The sequence below is a fragment of the Lepisma saccharinum genome, chromosome 27, assembly GCF_977018435.1.
Source record: "Lepisma saccharinum chromosome 27, izLepSacc3.1, whole genome shotgun sequence".
Lineage (NCBI taxonomy): Eukaryota > Metazoa > Arthropoda > Insecta > Zygentoma > Lepismatidae > Lepisma > Lepisma saccharinum.
Genome location: NC_139255.1, coordinates 29,319,283 through 29,344,239, shown reverse-complemented (window position 1 = coordinate 29,344,239; position 24,957 = coordinate 29,319,283). Strand labels below are relative to the sequence as shown.

Genomic DNA, 24,957 nt, shown 5'->3' with positions numbered 1-24,957 from the left:
CAGTTTGCCAGGTGGCGCTGTCTGCATGTTGTTCGGATGGAGACTGATCAGCCTCTGTAATTATTAAATTATTTTAAAGCTAACCCTTTGTAGATTCATTTAGTATAATTGCAATCGAATAGAACATTAATAATATTAGTAATGGGACAGATTATTTGGCATTTTATTGACATCAGCTAATGTGTACACATTGGTGTATTTGTAAAGTTAGTCATAATTTTACTGATTTGTGTATAATTAGTGTAAAATCCGTGGCAGAGTGGATAGGACACTGTGCTACAATGCCAGAGTTTCCGGGTTCAAATCCTGTCTTGGGCATGGTTGTTCTTTGCAAGTGTCCCTTCATCAGTTTCGTCATATCATCACTCATTCACGTCTTCATTAATCAAAAAGCAGAAAATCAAATTATAACACCATTAAGCCTTGTTTCCATCATATGAAAAACTCAAATATGCTGACCAAGGCAGTAATTTATTTTATTATAAAACATAAACTAAACGTTACGAGACTTTTTTCAGAAAATGAAAGTAAAATAAACCAAATGAATCAATCTTTGCTGGAAAGGTTAACTTGCATACCACAAGTAGCAAATTAATTTAATAGTTTTTTTTCTTCCTTTGGTAGGAAGGGATGAAGGAGAAACTGGCCGCCATCGTGGCTGAGAAATCCAAGGAAAAGGAGGAGCAGGAGCAAGCGCAAGAACAACGTCCAAGGAAGGTCCGGAAGCACGCATCTGTTGATTCTGGTAATGAGGCAAGTTCAGAAGACAGTAACGACAGTGTGAAGTTGAATGGGAAGAAGTATGATAAAGGTATGTAGGTGTCATGTATATCTTGGAAAATTATTTGTTTTTTCAAGGTGATATTTGAGTGGTATTTATTGTTCTCCAAAAACTCAATATACTGACCAAGGCAGAATTTATTTTATTTTAAAACATGAACTAAACGTTACGTCAAAGAAGGTAAAAGGAAACGCTCACCGGACAGTAGAAAAATTCAAAATTTTCGCTAACTTTGTAGCATCATCGGTGTGAGGAGAAAGAGACGGAACCGGAAGTTGGGGCCCTGAAGAGTTGCCAGGTCCCCATCGAAGAAGAAGCGGTGCGTAGAACAAAAGAAAACACTGTTTCATCACCAGGCTCGTCGGAAACTGTGCGTGGGCGGGAGGGACGGAGGGATGAGGTGGGTTAAGGTAGGGACATTACTGGTTGGCCTTGTTCAGGCCAGGTGGAGTGGTTGCACTCATGGCCGATATATAGGCCCTATCCCATCTTTTGCGAACAGAGGTGTTGGCTGGTTGGGGTAGGAGATGGATGATTGCTACCCAGAAGCAGTCATTGACAGGGATGTTGTGGTGTTTGGTGTGGACGGCGATAGTGAAGTCCAGGTTGTGGGTGGAGGAGCGGTGGTTATTGATGCTGAGGTTGAGGGCAGTAGATGTTTCGCCAGGTAAAAATCATCACAGATGTTGCAGGTGAGGATGTAGATTAGGTTTGAGGCGTGGCAGGTTCCCTTGGGATGGAGGGTAAATTTGCCAGTGGCCGTGTGCACCTGTTTTGTACCTTATTTAATTTGTATTTGGTACAGAGTCGGATGAAGATTTTGCTAGAAGATTGAAACGTAACGTTTAGTTCATGTTTTAAATTAAAATAAATTCTGCCTTTGTCAGCATATTGAGTTTTTGTTTATCATGGAAACAAGGTTTAATGATTTTATTGTTCTGTGTAATTATTGTATCTGTGGTGTAAAGAATGACCTCCTTTTAAGGCACTCAATGTCAGTAATATCAGAATTTTTAATAAAAAAAAATAGGACAAGCTAGACATTTGGCAAAAATGTACTAGCCTTCTTAATGAATGCATTAAAATCAATGCTGTACAATGGCCGACGTATTGTAAATCATTGCAGATTAGGGGGGGAGGGGTTCAAACAAAATAATATTCTATGTGATGATGATTGATTGCTCTTGTTGCCAGCCTCTGTGCCAGAGTGGTTAGCACATCCTGCTATGATACCAAGGGTCCCAGGTTCGAATGCCGGCCTGGTGCATGGGCGTTCTTTGTGAGTGTCTCTTCATGATATCATCACTCATCTTTGCGATTAGCCAAAAGTGGCAGAAAAGCGAATTAAAATAAATGAAATCCAAGATTGTTCTTTTATTTATTTATTTCATATTCTTCACTGAGGTATGCTGCATTACATGTTTTGCACTCAACCCTCAAATTGATAGCAAGGCCAAAAATATACACTACACTATTTCTTCCATGCAGTACACTGTGGAAACTGCATTCATACTAGCACCAGGATCTACAGCTAAAATTACCTTCTGTAGGGTTGTGCTGTGTGTGTTAAGTACATAGTTTTTTCATTGGTATGGAGGATTAAGTCCTCCACTACTTTTATGTCCTTTTGTCGTGATAAGAATTTCATGTCTGTGAGTGTAGTTTTAATCTAGAGCATTTTTTTTTAACCAGTGGAAAACAGGCCACATTGTATAACTATAAAACTATGTGCTCACCTTAAAAGTAATTCCCGTATGCATTGAGCCATTTGTCCCACCATCCTGGCAGCCCTGTAGAAGGTGGGAGGTTGCTGCAACAACCAATCACTCACTGCATCCTTCACCTCAGCATCTGAGTTGAACTGGCGACCATGCAGTATCCATTTCAGCTCACCAAAGATGCCATAATGGCACAGGTACATGTCTGGGCTATAAGGTGGCTGCTGGAGTGTTTTCCACCAAAACCGTGTAACAGGTCCCGGACAACATTGGCGGTATGTGGACCACCCCGGATGACAGCAAACCTGATCTCTTGGAGGTTGAAGAGCAATGTGAGGAGCACGTGACCACAAGAACTCTGCATAGCTTTAGATTTCTTCGGTAATGGCGAGTGAGGGTGCTTCTACTGCTGACTTTGCAGCTTGGTTTCAAGTTCATATAGATGGCACACAAATTCATCCCCTGTGACAATTTGATAGAGGGAATCACTGCCTTCCTGGTTGTATCTGAGGAGCTTCTCTAGTGCCATTACCCGCAAAACACCTTTTGTTCCACCATTAGATTGTGTGGAACCCACTGTGCACAAATCTTCTGGTACTGGAGGTGGTGTTTCAGTTGTTAAACACCGTCCTGCGACTTGCCCCTGTGGTCTGTGCAAAGTGCTCCACTGTACACTGTCGATGCTGTTGAATGAAGTCATTCACATGTTGGATGAGGTCATCATTTGCAACAGTGACAGATGGTCCAGATTGTGGACCATCCTGCAGTGGCGTTCTTCCTTCGTGAAACATCCGACTCTACTTCTTCACCTGTGACAGAGATAAACAATGTTCCCCATACACTGCTGCCACCAGGAAACGCACGACTGCTGGCTGCTCTTCCTTACTGGCCGCCGTGATATTCTGGACGGCAAGTCCCTGCACGTCTCCACTTCACACGGCTCACACTCGCACTGCTTCACAAGCCTGCAATGCGACTGCCATCTACCGAGCGACAACGGCAACCCCTTCCAATGACAGGAGTTTCGTGGAGCCACAGCATCTACACGTTGAGATATGCAAGGTGGCTGACTTGTTTTCCACTGACTGGCCCTTATAAATACGGAAGTTTTGCTAAGATGTTTCCTCTACAATTCCTCTAAAATAATAAAACGTACTAAATAATGAGTACAGATAATTCAAACATACCAATTGTAAGTTTAAGTTAGATAAGGCATGCATATTTTGTTTCGACGGAAACACGAAATGTGAAATAACACACTGTAATGCTATTTTTTTTTCTTCATGTTTTTGGAAGGTGTGAGGTGCATTTCCTTAACACATTTTGTCACAAAATGATGTGCAATGAACTGCAAAATGTGAAATAAACTCTTAAACATGAAAATTAGAGTTAATTTATCAACACGACACTTTCTAAAGTGCAAATTAATTCTGCTGTAATTATTTGAGAAGCAAAAATGGACTCCTTTACACAGGAATAAACATAATACTCTGATCACTACATAAATATGCTATTAGAAAAAAAAATGTTTATTTTGTGTAATAAGTGTAGTTTTTAAATCAAATGTAGGGTTTTATTCATCATTTTAACACTGAAATACCATTTTATATACCGCTTTTGATCCCTAAATGTGCCTAGTTTTTGTATTGAAGTCTTGATCTTTTATTCACCAAAAATATGGGACCTTACAGGTAAATGAAATATTGAACTTTGAAGTTCTGCAATAAACCACTGTAAAAGAAAAAAATACTTATTTTTCTCATGGACATCATAATCATAATAAATATATAACTTATTTTCAGAATTTAAGAGAAGCACCAGTAAAGATTCCAAAAGTGCAGAAGTGGAGAAGAATGGGGTTCCTGATTGTAAAGAGTACAAAAACCCTGATCCTCTGTCTACAGCCACAGCCTTTTCCCTCCTGGGGTCAATCAGCGTGGACGACAATGAGGAGTGGACCGGCGCAGACCAATCTCTGTTCCGTGCCCTGCACAAAGTGTTCCTCACCAACTATTGTGGTATCTCTCAAATAATGCTGACGAAAACCTGCCTTCAGGTAAGTTTTATTTCATGATGTGAAGAATCACACGGAAAGCCTTGTTGAGTTCTAGTAGCATTAAGTAGGCAGGTGACATCTGGCCAGTCATCCTTCCAGGGTGCTTTCAGATTGAAGGGACACACGATGTCACTTGGAAATTAACATTCTGAAATAAATGAACCTTTTGTGCCAGAGCAACACAACAGCTGTTGTTTGTCACCCACACCCCTTATACGCCTTGATGGCGTGGTGCTAAGCACAGGGGAGCACTTTACTTTTTTACCTTTATGTCACCTGGACTGGGCTGTTTTCTCAACAATGTGCATTGTGTGATCTTGTCTGTTGGTCACCCATGCAAATGCTTTTCTACAAACTGGAGGAGATAGTACCTATTCCAGTTTGTGGTCATGTTGCTTGTCATTTCACTTGAGACCCCCCGCATGCAACTTATCGCTTTAGTATGAAAGCAACGGGAATGAAATGGAACAGATTAATTGGTAGGGGCATGCATATTTCATTTTTGACTAAAACACGAATATGAAATAACACATTCTAATGTTAATTTTTCATGTTTCTGAAAGGTGTGAGGTGCATTTTTCTACCCTGTTTTGTCACGAAATGATGCGAAATGAACTGCAAAATGCGAAATAGACTCTTAAACACGAAATTTACCGTTTATATACAGACGCGACACTTTCTGAAGTCTGAAGTATCCTGTGAGTTATGCAATTCACGGAAAATTGATTAATTCTGCTGTAAATATTTGAGAAGCTAAAATGGACTCCTTTATACAGGAATAAACTTAATGATTTAATGTGCTATTAGAAGGGATATGTTTATTTTGTGTAATGGTGCAGTTTTTAAATCAAATTTGGGAATATATTCACATTTTTTAAAACCGTAATGTCATTTTATGTGGTGCTTTTTCACTGCTATAACAGTGAAATTTCATTTTATTTACCGCTTTAGAACCCGAAATTGACTCTGGTTTTGTACCGAAATTTTGCTTTTTAATTTACCAAAAATATGTGCCTCTTATTAATTGTCATTGGCCAATATATGCCATGCAGTGTAGCACACATTTGACTAGGGCTGAGCTGATACCACTTTCAACCAATACTGATACCGATTTTCTCACCGATTTCCACCAATACCAATGCTTGAAAACTAAAAATTAGGGATAGGCCGATATTAAATTTTGGCCAATACCGATAACCGATATTCTACCGATCCGATATAAAATTAGAAATGGTCCTTGAAGAAACTGAAAGGTTCATTGACCTTGATAAATGTGTGTTTCGAGGTGACTGCACTGCAAAAGAAATTGCATATTTAGACATTTACTTTTTTAGAAAGTAGGGTATGAAGGTTATCCATAAAAATTACAACAAAATGGCAGAATTTTGCACTAAATTATCAGATATTTATCGATATATCCTATTGGTAAAATAATCTGTAATTTTACCGATATCGCTATATCGGCCGATACCGATAGAGTAACGATTAATCGGTCCCATCCCTACTAAAAATTAAGTTGTTCGAAATATATTTTAATCTTCATGTGTATGTATTTCATTCTAATTATAATTATATGCATCAATTTCCCAAGATTTTGTGCTTTAAAATATTTGAGAATTACATAATAATATTAAATTACATGATATTTTATTACAAAATTCGTTTTTATTTTTTTTCACAAAATTGGTGCAAAATTAAAAGAAAACTGGAATTTTACATGATTACCAGGATAATTACACTCCGCGAAATTGTCGCATGGTATTTCTGAGGACTCCGTGGAAGATAAAAATGCTGGAAAAGTATCTGCAAATTAATTCCAACCCATACCGATACACTGGTATCAGCTAATACCGATAGATCGGCATTGGTATCGACTTAGCCCTACTTTTGACATTTTGTTACTATTTTTTATGACTATTAGTGTATAATCCTTGTACCCAGGTTTTGTGAAGTAAATATGAAAATACACAGGTCCTTTTCTAAGTCAAAATGTCGTTGTTTAAACATAAAGGAGAAGAATAAATTATTGAGGTCCATTCCCAGTTTATATAATATGGCAGCTTTTTAATACGTGACCTAATTTTTGTCATTTTAGATCTATCAATTTGCTCAAAAGGAAGCAGCAGACATTCCTACTGAGGAGTCCATGAAGGACTACACTCCACCTAGAAAGAAGAAGAAGAAGCACAGGCTCTGGTCAATGCACTGCCGTAAAATTCAACTTAAGAAAGACACATCATCAAATCATGTATATAATTTCACACCGTGTGATCATCAGAACCAGCCATGTGATCAGATGTGCCCATGTATCAGCGCACAGAATTTCTGCGAGAAGTTTTGCCAATGTAGCTCAGACTGTAAGTGTTTTCTTAACTATAGTTTATTCAGGTAATCACGTTTTCCGAGAAGCTGTTTTAAGTTATTTTCTATTAATTTTGGTAGCCACTGCCACCATCCTCGTTGGAATTTGCTGTGTCATTGCTTGGTGTGTTTCTGCTGTTTCTTCCTAAATCGCTGCTAGGTGTGCTGTTGTCGCCTGTATGCCTGTGTATGTGTTGTCTGCTGTTCACCGGTGTTAAGACGTGGTGTGCCTGACCACTGTCCAGAGGCGCTGACTTGTCAAAATTTTGGGTGGGAGGCTCTGATCACTGAAATAAATGAATGAATGACTCACTCCCTCCCTTTTTTAAAAATAAAAATTACGTCTTCGTATAGCAGTTTTTAAGCAGCTATTATATTTCTCATGCAAATGAAATGTAACATGAAAAACGTTTAGAAAATGTTTCATGTCTTTTTATGTCTTTTGTGTCTGCTCATTTGTTTTTTTAGATAAAAATTAACATTTTTATTGAAATGTAAGCTATGTATTTACATTAAGAGACCAACCTAACAGTTTTATGCCAGCCTCGCTAGCCGAGCATGTTGGGTGGTCGACTCAACTTGCTTTGATCCGGAGGTCTCTGGTTCGAGTCCCAGCGAGGGCATGGGTGTGTTTTAACCCTCCGTCATCCGTGCCCTCGTAGTAGCATATATGTCCCGCGTGCAGACATTTTTATTAGCTACAACTAAAACTATATAAACTAAAAACATTAGAGGAAATGACACAGAAGTACATGCTTAGACTCCTGAAGCAAATGCACCAAAATATTATTCCCAAAATATGTATGCGTAATTAAAATTTTGTCATATAATAAAGGAACTAAAAAATGAACTCTCATTCACAAAATTATCAATGTAGTTTTCAAAAACGTTCCAACATATTTTTCAAAACTAATTGAAATCATACAACTTATATGGGCTTAGAAAGGAACAATTTGTTCCAAAATTTTCAGTCAAAATCCTGCTGACTCACTGAAAAAGCAATCAAATGAAAAACTAAATATGCTGACCAAGGCAGTAATTTATTTTATTAAAAAACATAAACTAACGTAACGTTTCAACCTTCTAGCAAGGTCTTCTTCAGACTCTGTATCAAGTACAAAAGTAACCAGATACAACAAGAAGGGTAATATATATACACAAACATTACTCCCTCCAGACTATTTAGAAAGTTGTTTAGAACTTTCTAGCAGATGACTTTCACTTTCCAACTATACTTTCACCTAAAAGGCTAAACACAAATACTTCCATATAGAATGTGGTTGGACTTTTTAATCTCACGCTCTTTTCCCTTCATTTTTCTTCCTTCTCCTCTCCTCTTTTTCTCTTGTCCTTTCCACTCTTTCCAACATCTTCTTCCATTCTTTGTTTAACTTCAGTCCCCCATTCCAGTTCATTGTGTCTTCTTCGCCTCTGGACAGTGGTCAGGCACACCACGTCTTAACACCGGTGAACAGCAGACAACACATACACAGGCATACAGGCGACAACAGCACACCTAGCAGCGATTTAGGAAGAAACAGCAGAAACACACAATGAACTGGAATGGGGGACTGAAGTTAAACAAAGAATGGAAGAAGATGTTGGAAAGAGTGGAAAGGACAAGAGAAAAAGAGGAGAGGAGAAGGAAGAAAAATGAAGGGAAAAGAGCGTGAGATTAAAAAGTCCAACCACATTCTATATGGAAGTATTTGTGTTTAGCCTTTTAGGTGAAAGTATAGTTGGAAAGTGAAAGTCATCTGCTAGAAAGTTCTAAACAACTTTCTAAATAGTCTGGAGGGAGTAATGTTTGTGTATATATATTACCCTTCTTGTTGTATCTGGTTACTTTTGTACTTGATACAGAGTCTGAAGAAGACCTTGCTAGAAGGTTGAAACGTTACGTTAGTTTATGTTTTTTAATAAAATAAATTACTGCCTTGGTCAGCATATTTAGTTTTTCATAATCATGGAAACAAGGCTTAATGGAGTTACAATCAAATGAGTAAAATACAACTCGAAGATACTTACAAAATATTAGAATTTTCAAATCTCAATATGTTTCTTCTTGTTTTACAAGATATACATGAAAAGAGATATACAAACTCAAATAAAACGGAACCAATATTGTCACTTTTCAATACATTTTTACAACTCCGACATTTTGTATGGGTACTGCAATGGTTTCTGCATACAATTAATTTGCATTCCGAACAACGTACCGTTGTTTCATTTTTCTTATATCCACCAAATTCATGGTTGGAGTGCTATGATTTAAGATAGGAAACGTTCCCTCGCACGGTACTGAGTGTTGCTTTTGAGGCATCCAAACAGCTGAAAAACGCCAGAAAAAAGGGTCGAACACCTCTATGTTTTCGTGGGAATAGTGTAGATAAGTTTCCTATTGCTTTCCAGACCATTCTTGCACTGATAAGGAGAATAATTCAAAATTTTAGAAAAGGCGCACCGTGCAGGTTACGGAGGGTTAATGTCCGCAACAGACTTGTAGAGAAAGGACATGTGACAGGTGCAAATAACCTTAGTGTTGACGTATCCATAAAAATAACAAATATTTACAATATTTAACAGTTTTAGTTAATTATTTACATAAATGCTAACACAAATTGCAGGAAAACAGTTTTACTTTTTTGTTCTTGCTACAATATTTTACTTCTTAAATTTAATTTTGCAATAATAAAAAAAAAACACAGCACGCCGTGCTTTAGCAATAATGCATTTGATCATAGCTGTTCCTGCTTTCGCAATACAGACCTTTCATAAGCTTTCCTTGCGTACTTTACTGCAAGCCAGTGTTAAATAAACTCAAAGACTTTAGAATTATTTTCCCCTTATTCTTTGGACTAGAGGAAGAGATTTCGAGGGTAACTAAATATCGTACATATCAATATTGCCTGAAAGTTGCATTTACGACCTCAAATTGTTCAGAATTCACTAAACAACATACTGGTATAATTGTCATATCACCTCGTTATTTTGAAACTCTTTTTAGTAAAAATGTTAACAATACTCATAATTATATACTTAGTATATAGTAATGAGTCATGTGTTTTGCTGCCTCCGGTCATAGCCCCCCCCCAAAGTTGATGGTTTAGCGGTCTCAGCCCCCCAAAGTTGATGGTCTAGAACATTTCAAATGTATATTTAAAGTTAAGTTCATGTGGCACAATACAGAGTAAACTTTACAAGAGAAGCAAAATAATACATTGGATCCTCTTAAGCAAAATTATTTGAGGGGCTCTGCCCCAACATTATTAACATTGGGGAGGATCGAGTCCCTCAAGCCCCATTGAGTCTGTGCCTATGCCACTATCTATGTTGAGTTCATAGTTGTAGTATCAACATAGATAGTGGTCAGGCGCACCACGTCTGGCTTTATTTACTGCAGCAATTAACACCGGTGAACAGCAGACAACACATATGCAGACATACAGGCGACAACAGCACACCTAGTTGTGATTTAGGAAGAAACAGCAGAAACGTGCCAAGCAACGACACAGTGAATTCCAACGAGGATGATGGCATTGGCTACCGAAATTAACAGAAAATAACTTAAAACAGATTCGCGGTAAATGAATACTGGAAAAACTCTAGGATTTACTTATTTAATTTTGTTTGGCAGAATCAGAAACTGAAAAAAAATTCACATTCCCTCAGAATTGATTTCTTCTTGGCAGTATTTCATGTACAAAGATTCTTCTATTTGTTGTCATTTATGTATGTTTCAGGAAAAGAAAGGATGCAGTAGTAAATTTCAGTTTTATGCTGTGTACGGAGAACTTCATTTCAGTGTAATCATTTGCAAAGATGAATAAACTTGAACTGTTTGCTTTCATACTTGAAGACACAGTGTTTCTTTATTGCTACAATGTGTCCCAAAAGTCTAGAATCATGGTTATACTGAAAAGATTTCTGATGTTCAGCATCTGCCATACAAAATTAGACACACTTGTCAGCAAATTGATCCCACCATCATGAACTGACTGTTAATGGAATAGCAGCATCAACTAGATGTCTGTGTTATGAATAAACAGCTTCTGTAAACTCCTTGTGATGTCAGACTTTAGGAACACTCTGTATGCTACATCATTACAGAGTGGACCTGACAGTAATTTGGGAAAGTCGGGGAATTTGGTTTTGAAAAATCACTGATGCTGTACCCTTCAGATCGTAGGCCAAACTCTAGCTTCCTCCTTCAGTAGGATGGCTTATGGAGTTTTGGGCTAGGCCTGTGAAGATTGCTTCTTTGATTTTTCTCATTTCATAGATTTGCTCTTTATTCATGTACAGTACCTTACTGTTTGCAATAGATTAAAGTGCTTTGATATTGTGAAAGTGTAAAATCTTTGTGAATCACCCTGTAATTTTTTATCATCATCTCTTCTAGGCCAGAATCGTTTCCCTGGATGCCGATGCAAGGCACAGTGCAACACAAAACAGTGCCCTTGCTACTTGGCTGTGAGAGAATGTGATCCGGATCTGTGCCAAACGTGTGGAGCTGACCAGTTTGATGTTACGAAGATATCATGCAAGAATGTCAGTGTCCAGAGGGGCTTACGTAAGTAATTTTGTTCCCTTTCTTTCCTTTTTCTTTTAATTCACTTGACTGCTCAACCATCTAACCATGCAGACAGAAGAAGTGGGACATTTACTTGTCTTTTTTGTTTCCAATTCTAGTCTGAATCTGCCCGACCCTGTGGCCGAGTGGTTAGCACATCGCGCTGTGACGCCAAGGGTCCCAGGTTCGAATCCCGGTCGGGCTTGGTTGTTTGTGAATGTCCATTCATCAATTTCATCACTCATCCCCATCTTTGCAAATTAGCCAAGAGGCACAAAACGCGAAGTAAAATAAACTAAATCAATCAATCAATCTAGTCTGAATCTATGATATTTTTATTTGATGCAGGAAAATTCTACAAATTCAATTTTTATATCACATAAACAAATGCCAAATCCATGTTACTTGCGAGAAAATATAATTTTGTTCACATATTGATTTTAGTAACTTGTTGCCACCATTCCTAAAAGACCTTTTCCTTAACTACTACATTGGTCAACAATCTGTCAATTACAGATTAAGTACAAATTATATATGTTACATTGAAACTATATGCAGGTAGGTGTGCTAGATGTTACATTTGAAATTAAGTGCTCCAACTGTATATATACGTGGGTTGGAAATTTAATAGTGGCAACACTGCTGTATATTCACCATGAAACGGAACTGGGGCTTCTCACTTATACCACATGTTTGTTTGATACCTAAGCTACCTCCCAGTAAATGGACTCTTCTTTCCAACACTAGGTGCATACGCAGTGACGAGAGGAATAGAGTATCGTTGGAGTTGGCAGTCTAAAAAGTTGTGTAGTCAGAACGCCACTAATGTGAAAGTTCTGGTGATTCTCACTGTACCTCCAGGACAGACCATCAATGTGCAATATTCTGTTCGTTTTTGGAACATAACCTGTGACCTGCATTTCAAACGAAGGGGCACTTTCTGCTGAATCCTCCCATCACTTTGCAGGACAATGCTCAGGCACATGTAGCGCAACCTGTGGCTGATTTATTAGCTCGATAGGTCTGGCAGATGCTCTACCAACCCCTGTGACTTTGATTTGATCCCTAAGATGAAGCTTCCGAACTGTTCCAGAGGTTCTTCAGGCAATAGACCGCTCCAGTAAACCATCAACTGAACAGGTACTGCTACAGAAATACGATGACTTCCACATTTCTGGCAACGGCTTGTACACAATGCTGGTGACTACATCGAAGGGCTGTAAAAGTTTATTTGAGAATATATAGTTGCCACTATTAAATTTCCAACCCACGTATTTCTATATTTGAAGTGAATTCAAACTTTGTTTGGACTATGAGCTTAAATCAGTTTTGCATAATTGTTGACAATGACTAACATCCTGAATGTGTCAAGTAATTTGAATATTGTAAATGATAATAGCTATTTACAATCTACATTGTGTATTTACAGATAAGCACTTGCTGATGGCACCATCTGATGTTGCTGGTTGGGGTATCTTCCTCAAGGACAGTGCTCAGAAGAATGAGTTCATCTCAGAATACTGTGGTGAAATAATCTCCCAAGATGAAGCTGATCGACGAGGAAAGGTGTATGACAAGTACATGTGCAGCTTTCTTTTCAACCTCAATAATGGTAAGGGCATTTTTTTTCTATAGAAAGCTATCATAATTGCACCCATGGTGATCTAGTCAATGGAGTGTCTAACTGCTACGTGGGTTTGATTCTCAGGTTGTGTGATGTTTCCTTCACTGATCTCCTTTCACAAGTGGCTCATCAGTGTGGGGTAAAATGTGAAGAATTATGTTGCCGAAAATGGCATGTCCACTATAAGCAAGATCTAAGAATGTGTGGAAACACCTCCACATACCCTATGTGCCTCCATAGCTGGATGCAGTGAATGAGGGTGAACTTTATATTTTTCTATAAGCTATAAAGCATTAGGAAAGTCGCAGAGCTATTGTATCTAAAAATTGCTTTTAGTTGAGTGCCTGTAATTGATACTGTAAACTGTTAACTTTTGTATTTTTAATTTGATTCATTCAGCTTCTATCATTATTTCATTGTTCGTACTCATTAAATGTTTTAAAGCTGCTAATAATTGAGAATAAATATTATTAATTTCCAGTGTTACTTATTACAGTGGAACCTCAATTTTACGTTTTTCAGGGTACTAAGCTCTAAAAACTTAAAATGCAGGGAAATGTAAAGCAGAAAAATTTTATAACGTTTTGCCATGTTGAGACCATCTAGTTTAAATGTAAAATCGGGGTTCCACTGTATTATTATTATTTTGCACTTGTGTGTTTCTCTTCAAACCATCTTCTGCAGGTGAAATGTTGAGTGTGATGTTGGGATGGTTAAACCTTATTTTGATTCTTCTTTTTTTGTATATATATTTCCTTATTTAATTTGTACTAGTAGTGCTAATGATGTTATGTAGTCATGTGTAAGCAATATCATATTTTTATAAGTTTGATATTATATTTGATATATGAATGATTGATTTTCTAGGTTTATGCTAATACACTAATCCCAACTCTGAAATTTTTCCAATAATACCATCTTGATGTTTTCTTTTCTTCAGATTTTGTGGTTGATGCAACAAGAAAGGGCAACAAAATTAGGTTTGCAAATCATTCAATTAATCCGAACTGCTACGCCAAAGTAATGATGGTGAATGGAGATCATCGTATCGGCATATTTGCCAAAAGAGCAATTCAGCCAGGAGAGGAACTGTTCTTCGACTATAGGTAAGCAACAAGGCTACCAGCGCCTATAATACTGTCCGACAGTAGAAGACAAGACTACTTTAGAGGATAAATCTGCATGCAGTAGGGTTTCAGATCAATATTTCGTTAGTATGCATTCAATTGTTTTCTTTGTTATCACTCCTTTTATTGTGTATGTGATGACGTTTACAACTCTTTAACTCCTCTCTTAATGTATTTTGATGGCAGTGTTACCCTGTGCGAAATTTCAATGTTGTTTCAGCAGACTATTTTCATGGAACCTGTTAACCTTATCCGCTCAGGCCTCTCTGATGGTGTTCGTGTTAACATTGTTGTCTTGCAATCAAGAGGTCCCGGGTTCAATACCTGGTGGAGGCACACAGTGGTTTGGATCCTACTTTAAACTGTAAGTCCCGTCCCAATTAGCCTATCTGTATATGAAGTGGACTTATAACAACAATTCAATCAAACCTTGTCCACTCTACCCCTATTTGGTCACTTAACTCATCGAGTCAGTACATGCACACTTGTGTTGATAGTCACACTTTACCTAAGCCAGGCTAACTTCCGGCACCCATTCATAGCGCAGAATGGGTATGTTGACAAAATCCTGTTTTCCTGCTGGCCACTTCAAGTAGGAGGGATTCCAAAGGTTGCATCTTGTTGCACATACAGGCAGGCAGCAGCTGTTTGACTACAGGTATCTTCGTAGGTAAATGCAGCAACAGTACCTTACTATGAGAAAAGTGGGCCCCGTACGATTAGAAATCTTGGCTTAACTCTTAAGACCAATGAACTGCACTTTAATTGCTGCATCTTAACTGTAGTGCTTGTTCTATGTTTTGATAAACCAGTTGGGAACAGAGTAATTGATGTAGAGAAATGTTGACACTTGGATGCAAGGCTGAACACAATGAAGTGTATGCACACGTATACAGGGTGTCTCCAGAAATTATTGAAGATTGATTTATTGACATCAGGACTTGGAGATAATTCTGCATGAATTCTCTTCAAGAGCATAGTCTGGAAATGTATTTGAAAATGTCTGGACCACATGGAAACTTTTGTGTCTGTCTGTCTACTGATTTTATAAAAGATTACATGTCGATAAGCAATTGGTTTGAATGCATATATTATCGGAGAAAATAACACTGTGTATTTACGAGGTTTATTTTTTAATTAGGGGCCGTTTTGAAATAAAACTAAAACATGCAAAGAAAGAAATTTAAATACCTCTGTGGCTGTTCATATGTACATTCAGCTACTTCTCAACGTAGTTCCCATAGTTGTTGAGACACTTGTCATAGCGGTAGATGAGCTTTTGTAGACCCTCATCAAAGAAATCTGCCGCCAGGTCAGACAGCCAATCCGTCACGGTCTGTTTGGCTTCATCGGCACTGTTGAATCACTTCCCAGCAAGGAAAGTCTTCAAGTGGAGGAATAGGTGATAATCGCTAGGGGCAAGATCCAGACTGTATGGAGGGTGGTCCACCCTCTCCCAGCCAAATGAGTCAATGAGCGACTGTGTGGCAATGTACTTGCCATTCACTTACTCTTGTGTTCCTCTGTGAGCATTTTGGACACCCACCGAGGACACAGCTTTCTGAACTTCAAATTCTCCACTAAAATTGTGTACAGTACAGAATGTGAAGCTTGCGGAAACAAATCGTACAGCGTTGATGCTGTCAAACGGCAGTTGGCTCGCATCGAGCTCTCAACATCATGCACCAATGAGTCTGTTATGATTGAGGGGCATCCTGATCGTGGTTCGTCATGAACATTTGTGCGACCGGCCTTATACCCACTTACACCCCTTGCCTTCAACAATTACATTCTCAACATACACCTCATGTAACTGGCGATAAATGTCTGCCGCTTTCACATTTTTCGTGGTCAAACACCTGATCACTGATCGTATCTCACACTCGGTGGGATTTTCAATCACCTGCACCACTTCCATTGTCCACCACAACCACACCAAGCGTTTCACAACATGCAAATGGCATCTGTTTACATGCAATGCATGTCGGAAACTAATACACATGTACAAAATGCCAAGCACTCAGTGTTACCAACGTGAGCGCAAACCGGCCCCTAATTTAAAAATAAATCTCATAGATATTTACATATCTAAGTACATATGTTATACCTACATATTAATTAAAGGACTAGGCAGAATATTTTTCACTAAAAGTAAGTATAAGTAAAGTGCTACCCTGTGCTTTGCACCATGCCATGAAGGCGTATAGGGGGTCTGGAGTTAGGGCCCAACACTTTCTTGATCGCGACGGAAGGTGGAACTGATGTGATCAGCACCACGCCCCATTTATGAAGTTACTTTCGTATGAATAGTGCACATTCTATGATGCAAAATCAGTGATCAAGAATAGAAAAGTTGATTGACAAAGTTTCAAGCATTTCACAAAGGAAGCTAAAAATTATTATGCCAATCAAAATAACTAACTAACTAACTAACTAACTAACTCCCTAGCCTTCTTAAACCCAAAGGTTCATGGCTGCAGCAACACAGGCCTTCCATCTTTCCCTATCTTGAGCAAGTTCTATATACTCTTTTCCATCCCTACCGATTTCCCTTAGGTCCATCTCAACGTTGTCCCTCCATCTTCTTCTTGGCCTTCCTACAGGTCTCTTACCATCAGGTTTCCCAACAAGAATCCTGTAAACTCGTCTTTCCTCTCCCATTCGTGCCACATGTACTGCCCACCTAAGTCTTCTTGATTTAATTATTCTAATAATATCTGGACATGAATACAAATTATGTAGTTCTAAATTATGTAACCTTCTCCACTCACCTGTCTCCTCATCCCTTTTAGGTCCAAAGATTTTCCTAAGGATCTTATTTTCAAATACTCTCATTTTATGTTCCTGTTTCAATGTAAGGGACCAAGTTTCACATCCATATAATACTACAGGCAAAATTACTGTTTTGTATATTTTAACTTTTAGTTTCTTAGATATTAAATGAGAAGACAAAAGTTTATGAAGAGAGAAGTAACATGCATTTCCTGAATTAAGCCTACTTTTTATTTCCTCTTTAATATAATTTTCATTTGTTAATATTACTCCTAAGTATTTGAATTTGGAAACTGGTTCAAACGAGTTGTTATCAATAATTAGATTTTGATTATTACCTAACACTTGGTTTCGGCCTGTAAGCATATATTTAGTTTTCTGTTTGTTAACTTCCAAACCTATCTCTTTAGCAGTTTTGAAAAATATTTTAGCATTATTCTTAATTGTATTTATATCATCCCCTAATAAGTCTACATCATCTGCATAGCCTATGCTAACAACTGAGTCACACCATTTAATTTTAGTCCTTCTTTAGTTTCTTTTACCTTCCTAACAGCATATTCTAAGGCAAAATTAAAGAGCAATGGAGATAATGCATCTCCTTGTTTTAACCCATCATGAATTGTAAATTTGTCAGACATATTAATACCCACATGAATTTTACTTTCTGTTTCACTGGTGCATATTTTTATCATACTAACAAGCTTCCTAGGTATTCCAAACTCCACTAATATATTATATAATTTATCTCTTTTGACCGAATCATATGCTTTTTTGAAATCAATGAATAGCTGATGGACATTTTGATTATATTCCCACTTTTTTTCAAGTGTCTGTCCGATGTGAAAAATTTGATCTGTAGTTGATCTGTTACTTTTAAATCCACATTGATAATCACCTATAATTTCATTAGCATATGGGGTTAGTCTTGTTAAAAGAATGTTAGATAATATTTTATATGTTGTTGAGAGTAGAGAAATTCCACGGTAATTATTGCAGTTCATTTTATCACCTTTTTTAAACACAGGAACAATTACAGATTCTTTCCACTGTTGAGGGATTTCTTCTTTATTCCATATTAAACAAATTAATTTATGAATTTGACATATTAATGAATTTCCACCATATTTAATTAACTCAGCTGGTATTAAATCAATGCCAGGTGCTTTGTTATTCTTTAACCTTTTAATAGCATCTTTAACTTCAGTCAAGTTAGGTTCTGGAACTAAAGGTTCTGCTGTGTGTACTTCATTTACTTCTGATTTATCTCCTACATGGACATTTAAAAGGTCATTAAAGTAGTTCTTCCATCTATTTAGAATATCGTGTGGGTCAGCTAGAAAATCACCGTCTTTATCTTTTATCAAGTTTACTTTAGGTTGCCACCCCTTTCTAAACTCATTTACACCTTTATATAAATCTCTGATATTTTTATTTTTGCTGTTTGTTTCAATTTCGTTAATTTTGTTTTTCAAGTAATCTCTTTTTTTACTTCTAAACATGCGGTTAACTTCTCGCTTTATTCTATTATAATTGTTTAGATTTGTATCATCTGAGTTATTTAAGCACCTAAGTCTAGCCTGATTTCTTATTTCTATTAGATTTTGACATTCATTATCAAACCATGGCTTACTTTTTCTCGGTTTATGGTATCCTATACTTTCTTTAGCTGCTGATTCTATTGCATTACGTATGTGCTCCCAATTCTTATTTACGTCTGTTTCATTTATGTTTTCATCATCATTTAAATCCTGCAAAACATCAAATCTATTTGACAGTTTAATTTGGTAATCTTTCTTAATTCTTTCATCAGTAAACTTTCCTGTATCAAATTTTAGAACTTTTAGATTTTGTTGCTTATGATTTATCACTGAGAGTCTTTCTCTTAATTTAGCAATTACTAAATAATGGTCACTGGCACAGTCAGCACCTCTATGTGTACGAACGTCAATTATACTAGTATGCCTTCTCTTATCAATGAGAATATGATCTATCTGATTATGAGTTTTACCATCTGGAGAAGACCAGGTATATTTATGGATATTTTTATGTTTAAAAGTGGTACTTTTCACAATTAAATTCTTTGAGGTTGCAAAAGTAATCAATCTTATACCATTATCATTACTTAATTCATGAAGACTTTCTTTACCGATCGTGGGTTTAAATGTCTCTTCTTTGCCAATCTGTGCATTACAGTCACCTAACAGAATTTCCATATCATACTGAGAAAATTTATCAAAGACCTGTTCTAACTCTGTATAAAAATCATCTTTAGTATTATCATCTTTATCTTCCGTTGGTGCATGTATGTTTATTAAAATAATTTTACACCACCTACCCTGTAAAACTGCATATGATATCCTATCATTAATAAATTCTATTTTTTTAAGAGCCGAGATAATTCTATTATTTACGAAAAAGCCTGTTCCAAAATTATGATTTTCAGTACCACCATAGAAAAAAGTATAATTTTTAGTTTTACAATTCCCTTCTCCTGGCCACCTAACTTCCTGGACAGCTACTACATCTAATTTATACTTAACTATCTCATTAACTGTACCCTGAAATGCCCCAGGCCGGTAAAGGCTCAGAACATTCCAGGTGCCTAATTTAATTACCTTATTCCTAACGTAGATCTTATCCTTGGTCCAGGGACCTCCCAAAGTAGTCCCCACCCGGAGATCCGAACGGGGGACTATTTTACCTCCGGAATATTTTACCTTGGGAACATCCATGGCCTTATATTGCTGTTTCTTGACTTTTTTTTTTACAGTGCAAAGTTGTCAACTCTACGCCTAACCCCCAATATGAATGGAGGAACTACTACACAAGGCAAACACAAACACATTAGACAGCACAACTACTACACAAGACACACACAAACATATCACAACTATAACCCAATATAAACACAAACACACCACAACTACTACACAAGACAAACACAAACAGATTAGACAGCACAACTACTACGCAAGACAAAACAAACATACTAGACAACACAACTACTACACAAACATACTAGACAGCACAATTACAACACAAGACACATACATACACACCACTGATACTACACAAAACAAACAGAAACACATTAGACAGCATAACTACTACACAGAATAGTGATAATAATTGTGAAAGTAAATTTGATGCCTTGCTGAAAGAAATTAGCACTGACTGTAAATCCAAAGGACAAGTCTCGAAAACACTTTGTACCATATGGAAAGATCGCTAAAAGAACGGTCGTCATAGGGCAGACCGTTAAAAGAAAGGTCACCGTAGGAAGACTGTTTAAAAAAAAAAAAAAGTGTCAGCAAAAGACAAGTCTCAAAAAGTCTGTGTAGCATAAGGGCAGGTCGCTAATCAAAAAATATGGGAGTCACAACAACAGATCGCTAAAAGAATGGATCACCAAAGAACAACAAACCACATCAAAAATTAATTTTAGTTTCTTCTGTGCAACAAACCTATTACTTTAAAAGTTATAGGTTTTTAGAATCATGCAGGACTTTTAAAACACACTGTATAATTACTTAGATAACACTGTCCAACAAAATATAAAGATCTTTTTTCTTAAGATATATATAACATGTAACACTCTTTTTATTTCTGAATTCTAGATATGGACCAACTGAACAGCTGAAGTTTGTTGGAATTGAGAGAGAGATGGAGTTTTTGTAAATCACTATTACTATCTGCGTTACAGAAACAGAAAGCAAATGTTCAATCCAGGAGTGAAACAAAGCAAAGTGTGCTGCTAATATTTCTAACAGTTTGGCCTTCATCGTTCTGCTAACTCTATCACTATACATGCTCTAGAACAGCAAGTTTCAATATGGTAATGTTGCTTGCGAGACTTCTATTGTAGGCTTTTCCTGTACTGCCTTACTTCCAGGTACTTAATTTATGTGTTTAAGTGTGATAAGTGCATTTATAAGCTCATCAATGACTGTGTCACATTATATTTACCTCTCGTCATGACCCACCAACAAGCATTTTTTTTTATGGCTAGAGGAGTGAAGCGACTGTAGTGATAACTACGTAACATGTTTGCCATTTCCATGTTTTCAAAGCTATTACAGTAGCATATAAGTAGGAGTATGTTATATATGTGTGACTAAGGGAGTGTTGAGACCAAAGTGAGAAACGACACTTGGAAATGAAATAAATGCAACCTTTTGTACGGAAGTGACAGGACAAACTACACATGTCGCTAGCATGTCACTCCCATTTTCAGTACTGTGGATCTTGTCACCTCGGTCTGTTGGTCACGGGCAATGTTTCTAGTTACTTTGGTCTGAAAGCTCCGTAACAGAATCCGAAGTCTGTTGTGTTCCTGAGTGCTATTAAGAATTACTTTGCCTTTTCTCCTGCAGAATATTTCATGCTTTTAGATTTGGGTAAAGCCTTTTTATTCAAGATAATTTTCAATTCATTATGTGTGTCAACAATTAATTTACGTCACCATATGGGAAGAGTGATGCGATTTCCAATACAATGTAATTTTATGTCTCCCGTTGGCTCCTCTGAACCTCACTGTGAAAAAGGTTTGCTTGAACATCACAGTTTCCATCTTTCTTACAACATAACCAAAGTCAGGTACTTTTCTAACACTGTGTCATACAGTGTGGAAAGAAATTCATCTCAATATTGCATATAATCGTATGTGTTTGTTATGATAAGGTTTTGCTGTGGTGCTATTTTGAGAAGGAAATGTCATAATGCTGTGTTCTTACATTTTGCACAGATAAAGAGGTAATCAGTGACTTAAATTGTGTGCTTTGCTTAGCACTATTTTTACCTGATTTGACTTTTTCCTCTTTATCCGTAAGGCATAGGGTGGAATGCAAGGAACTGACAGGATATTTTGTTACCATTGAAAACGTTGTTAATTAAATAAAAATTCCATGCGTGGGAACACCACATCTCCAATGCATTTTAACTTTGTGTAAACTGTTGAACCAATCTAATCGATGTGTATGATTGCAACCTTTAAATAAAATAAAATATTTTGAAGGCTTAACTTAATGCAGTGGAACACAGCTTTTATGGTCTCTGATTTTTCATTTTCCAGCATTATATGTTCAGTCTACAGAATTGCAATAAAGTAATAACAGTAAAACCTCCTTAATCCAGACCCCAAAAAGCCAGACTTCGCTTAATCCGGAAGGCAAAGGCCAAGAAAAAAGCAGAATGTAAGGTTTTAAATGTGGCTAGAAGTCAACAAGAGAACTTCCCAAAGAAAAGGCAGTCAACCACTGATGAAATTCTGTTTCCAGCAGACTTTGTTTGTACTGTACTGTATAGTGTATTTAGGCATATGCCTTTTAAATACACCATAATAAACGTGTTTTGTTGCTATAAACGGAGTTTTAATGCACTTTCAACTGTTCTTTCAGGTTATTTCAGTTATTCTGGACTCGTTAAACCCATCAACTTATCCCCCCATTAGTCTGGATTAACGAGGTTGTACTGTATGTTAATTTTTTTATTTTTAATTTTACATTTCCCTCCATTGTCAAGTTTTCTTCATCTTAATCCCCTGAGAAACATAGATTTCAGGTACCAATAGACTTCCACCTATTCTATTAATATATTTGCATTAGTCTTTATTTATAAGTTTGTCCTGTTTCAACATTATAATAATTTTAAAGTAATGGATTAGTACACATCACTATTTATATATTATAGAAAATATTTTAATATAAGGAAAATAATTCAGCACACAGGGTTAGCAATGGCAAGGCAGTACTAATATGCTAGTAATGTAGCTCATAAAATATTGTGTTCAGAGATTAATTTTGCATATGTTACTGTAATGTGTTCAGATATATGAAGCAAGCATACTTTGTGTTACTGTACATAGATGTCCATTGTCCAGAATAGAAAATGGAATTTCCTTAATTTTTCACTGCCATATTGAGCATAAATGCTGAATGAAAGATGTTATAAACCTGTTCCTGGAGGTCGTAAATTATTGTGCAACAGTTTGCTTAAGAATATTAATATTTATGTAATTGTAGTGAAACTATATCTTAGGAAGAAAAACAAGTAAATATTATGTAATACCTTTGTTGTATCCACATATAGATGTCATTATGCTGTTTCAATTATATTCCTGATGTGTTTCCTCAAACTGATGTCTATTTTACACATGGAATGTGCTATTTTGAAGATATAAGACAATCTCTGGTTCAAATTGTGTACAGTGTGTTACAGAATAACATGGATGTCAGTTCGCATGGGCATATACACACCCAGTATAATGAAATAGTAATTTTCATCATTTTGTTTTTACACCAACACAAATTTGACATTCACACATAGGACAATTTCAGAGAATTATCTTAGATTTTGCTTATGTAATGAAGATTGAAGTATCAGTCGTAATATGTACACATAGACTAGTGTAAAAATATGATTTATATTAAAGTGACACTAAAATACAAAAAAAGGTACAATTAAGTAATTAACCCAATTATGTAAAGTGAATGGTTATTGGCATTAATCTAGCAAAAGTTTTATGTGTGCACATTAGAAAAACACTTATGTTTCGTTTCTAAATACGAAGTTGTATTAGTAGCATAACAAAAATAATGTAAATTATATGTGAATTACTGATTGTAGTTAGCAACTTGGGCTGTTTGCAGCACTTTTGATTAAGCTGTTTCTTGGATTTTTGTTTTAAATTGGTTGCATTGGTTTTCTCTGTAAAGGCAGAAGTGAATTAAAACAAATTAGTAGTTAAGTGTTCGAATTGTTCGTTACCAATATTCCTCATTACTTGGTTAAAATTATTTTTCATTATTATTAATCACATTATACATTTATAAACAAGTGATTTTTTTCCATGTTTCACAAACTTCTCATTTTGCATCAGACCTAATGGAGTAGGAAGTAAAACTCATATGTTATACAGAAGGTTGTTTCACGTTGATGGTAACGATTTCAATCACCAAGGAGCAGCACGTAGGCATAGCACAGAGCAACCAGAGCCAGTAGGACGAAAGTACTGTGTGTTGACTTGCAAAAACGATGGTTGGTGTGTGAGTGAGTGTTTATATGACACCAAAAATTCCAGTCTTTTGGGAGGGGTACATCTGTGCCCTTTCCGACGTTGGTTATAGTTATAGCCAGATAATTACATGTAGCTTGTGATTTCAATCAACGGATCCCAGTGTCGCACATTACTGTATCCCAATTGCTGACCAGGTTCGAAGAGAGCGGTGCAGTCCTGGACAGGTCACGATCTGGTAGGCCCAGAACTGCCACTGACTAAGGAACAGCTATGGCAGTGCTAGCATCGTTTGCCAAGTCTCTGCAGTGCAGCACACATCGAATGTCTGTGCAATATGGTGTCAGCCAGAGTTCCATTTGCAGGGTGTTAAAGATGGTTAGCCCTTATCCGGGCAAGCTATTTTTGTAACGTGTCCGTGCAAGCAGTGTCTGTCGGACACTGTATTGTTTTAAATGGATCTTGCCCTTCTAATGCAAGATTTTTATGTTTCATTGATGTGGAAACAACCGAGTAACATGATATTTAACCTAATCATCATTGTTATGTCCATATTCATCATCATCATCATCATCATCGTAATTGCATGTTGTTGTAATTTTTGCAGCATAGTATATGAAACATGTTACAGGGTGACAATTAATGAACTATATGAAATAAAACCGTCTTAATTTCTGAACGGTTTGCGTGATGACGTCCAAACTGCGTGGCTGGCCACAGGGCATGATGGGAATTCGTATGCGCACGCAACGTGTTGATGTCGGCCATTTGCAAGTGAAAATGTCCTGGAGGAGTAATTTGGGGACCGCATTCTGGCTCTGGGGTACACAGAGGCCACTGGAAGGGGGCTATGTTAAGGCCAAGGTGTACAGAAATAACCCCAAAACCATTGCTGAGCTGAAAACTGCCATTCAGGAGGTCATCGATGTT

General features: G+C 36.9%; 1 protein-coding gene across 2 annotated transcripts in view; it reads left to right on the top strand.

Annotated features, from left to right (window-relative positions):
• Positions 1–23,750, top strand: part of E(z) (histone-lysine N-methyltransferase E(z)) — a 73,211-nt gene extending 49,461 nt beyond the window's left edge. For both annotated transcript variants that reach the window (XM_083113377.1, XM_083113376.1), the window contains 7 exons: positions 625–811; positions 4,302–4,555; positions 6,651–6,912; positions 11,319–11,489; positions 12,919–13,101; positions 14,054–14,219; positions 20,633–23,750. In XM_083113377.1, the coding sequence (XP_082969503.1) occupies positions 625–811; positions 4,302–4,555; positions 6,651–6,912; positions 11,319–11,489; positions 12,919–13,101; positions 14,054–14,219; positions 20,633–20,693 (1,284 nt within the window). In that variant the 3' untranslated portion in view covers positions 20,694–23,750. The remainder of the gene's footprint in view (positions 1–624; positions 812–4,301; positions 4,556–6,650; positions 6,913–11,318; positions 11,490–12,918; positions 13,102–14,053; positions 14,220–20,632) is intronic.
• Positions 23,751–24,957: the final 1,207 nt, after the last annotated feature.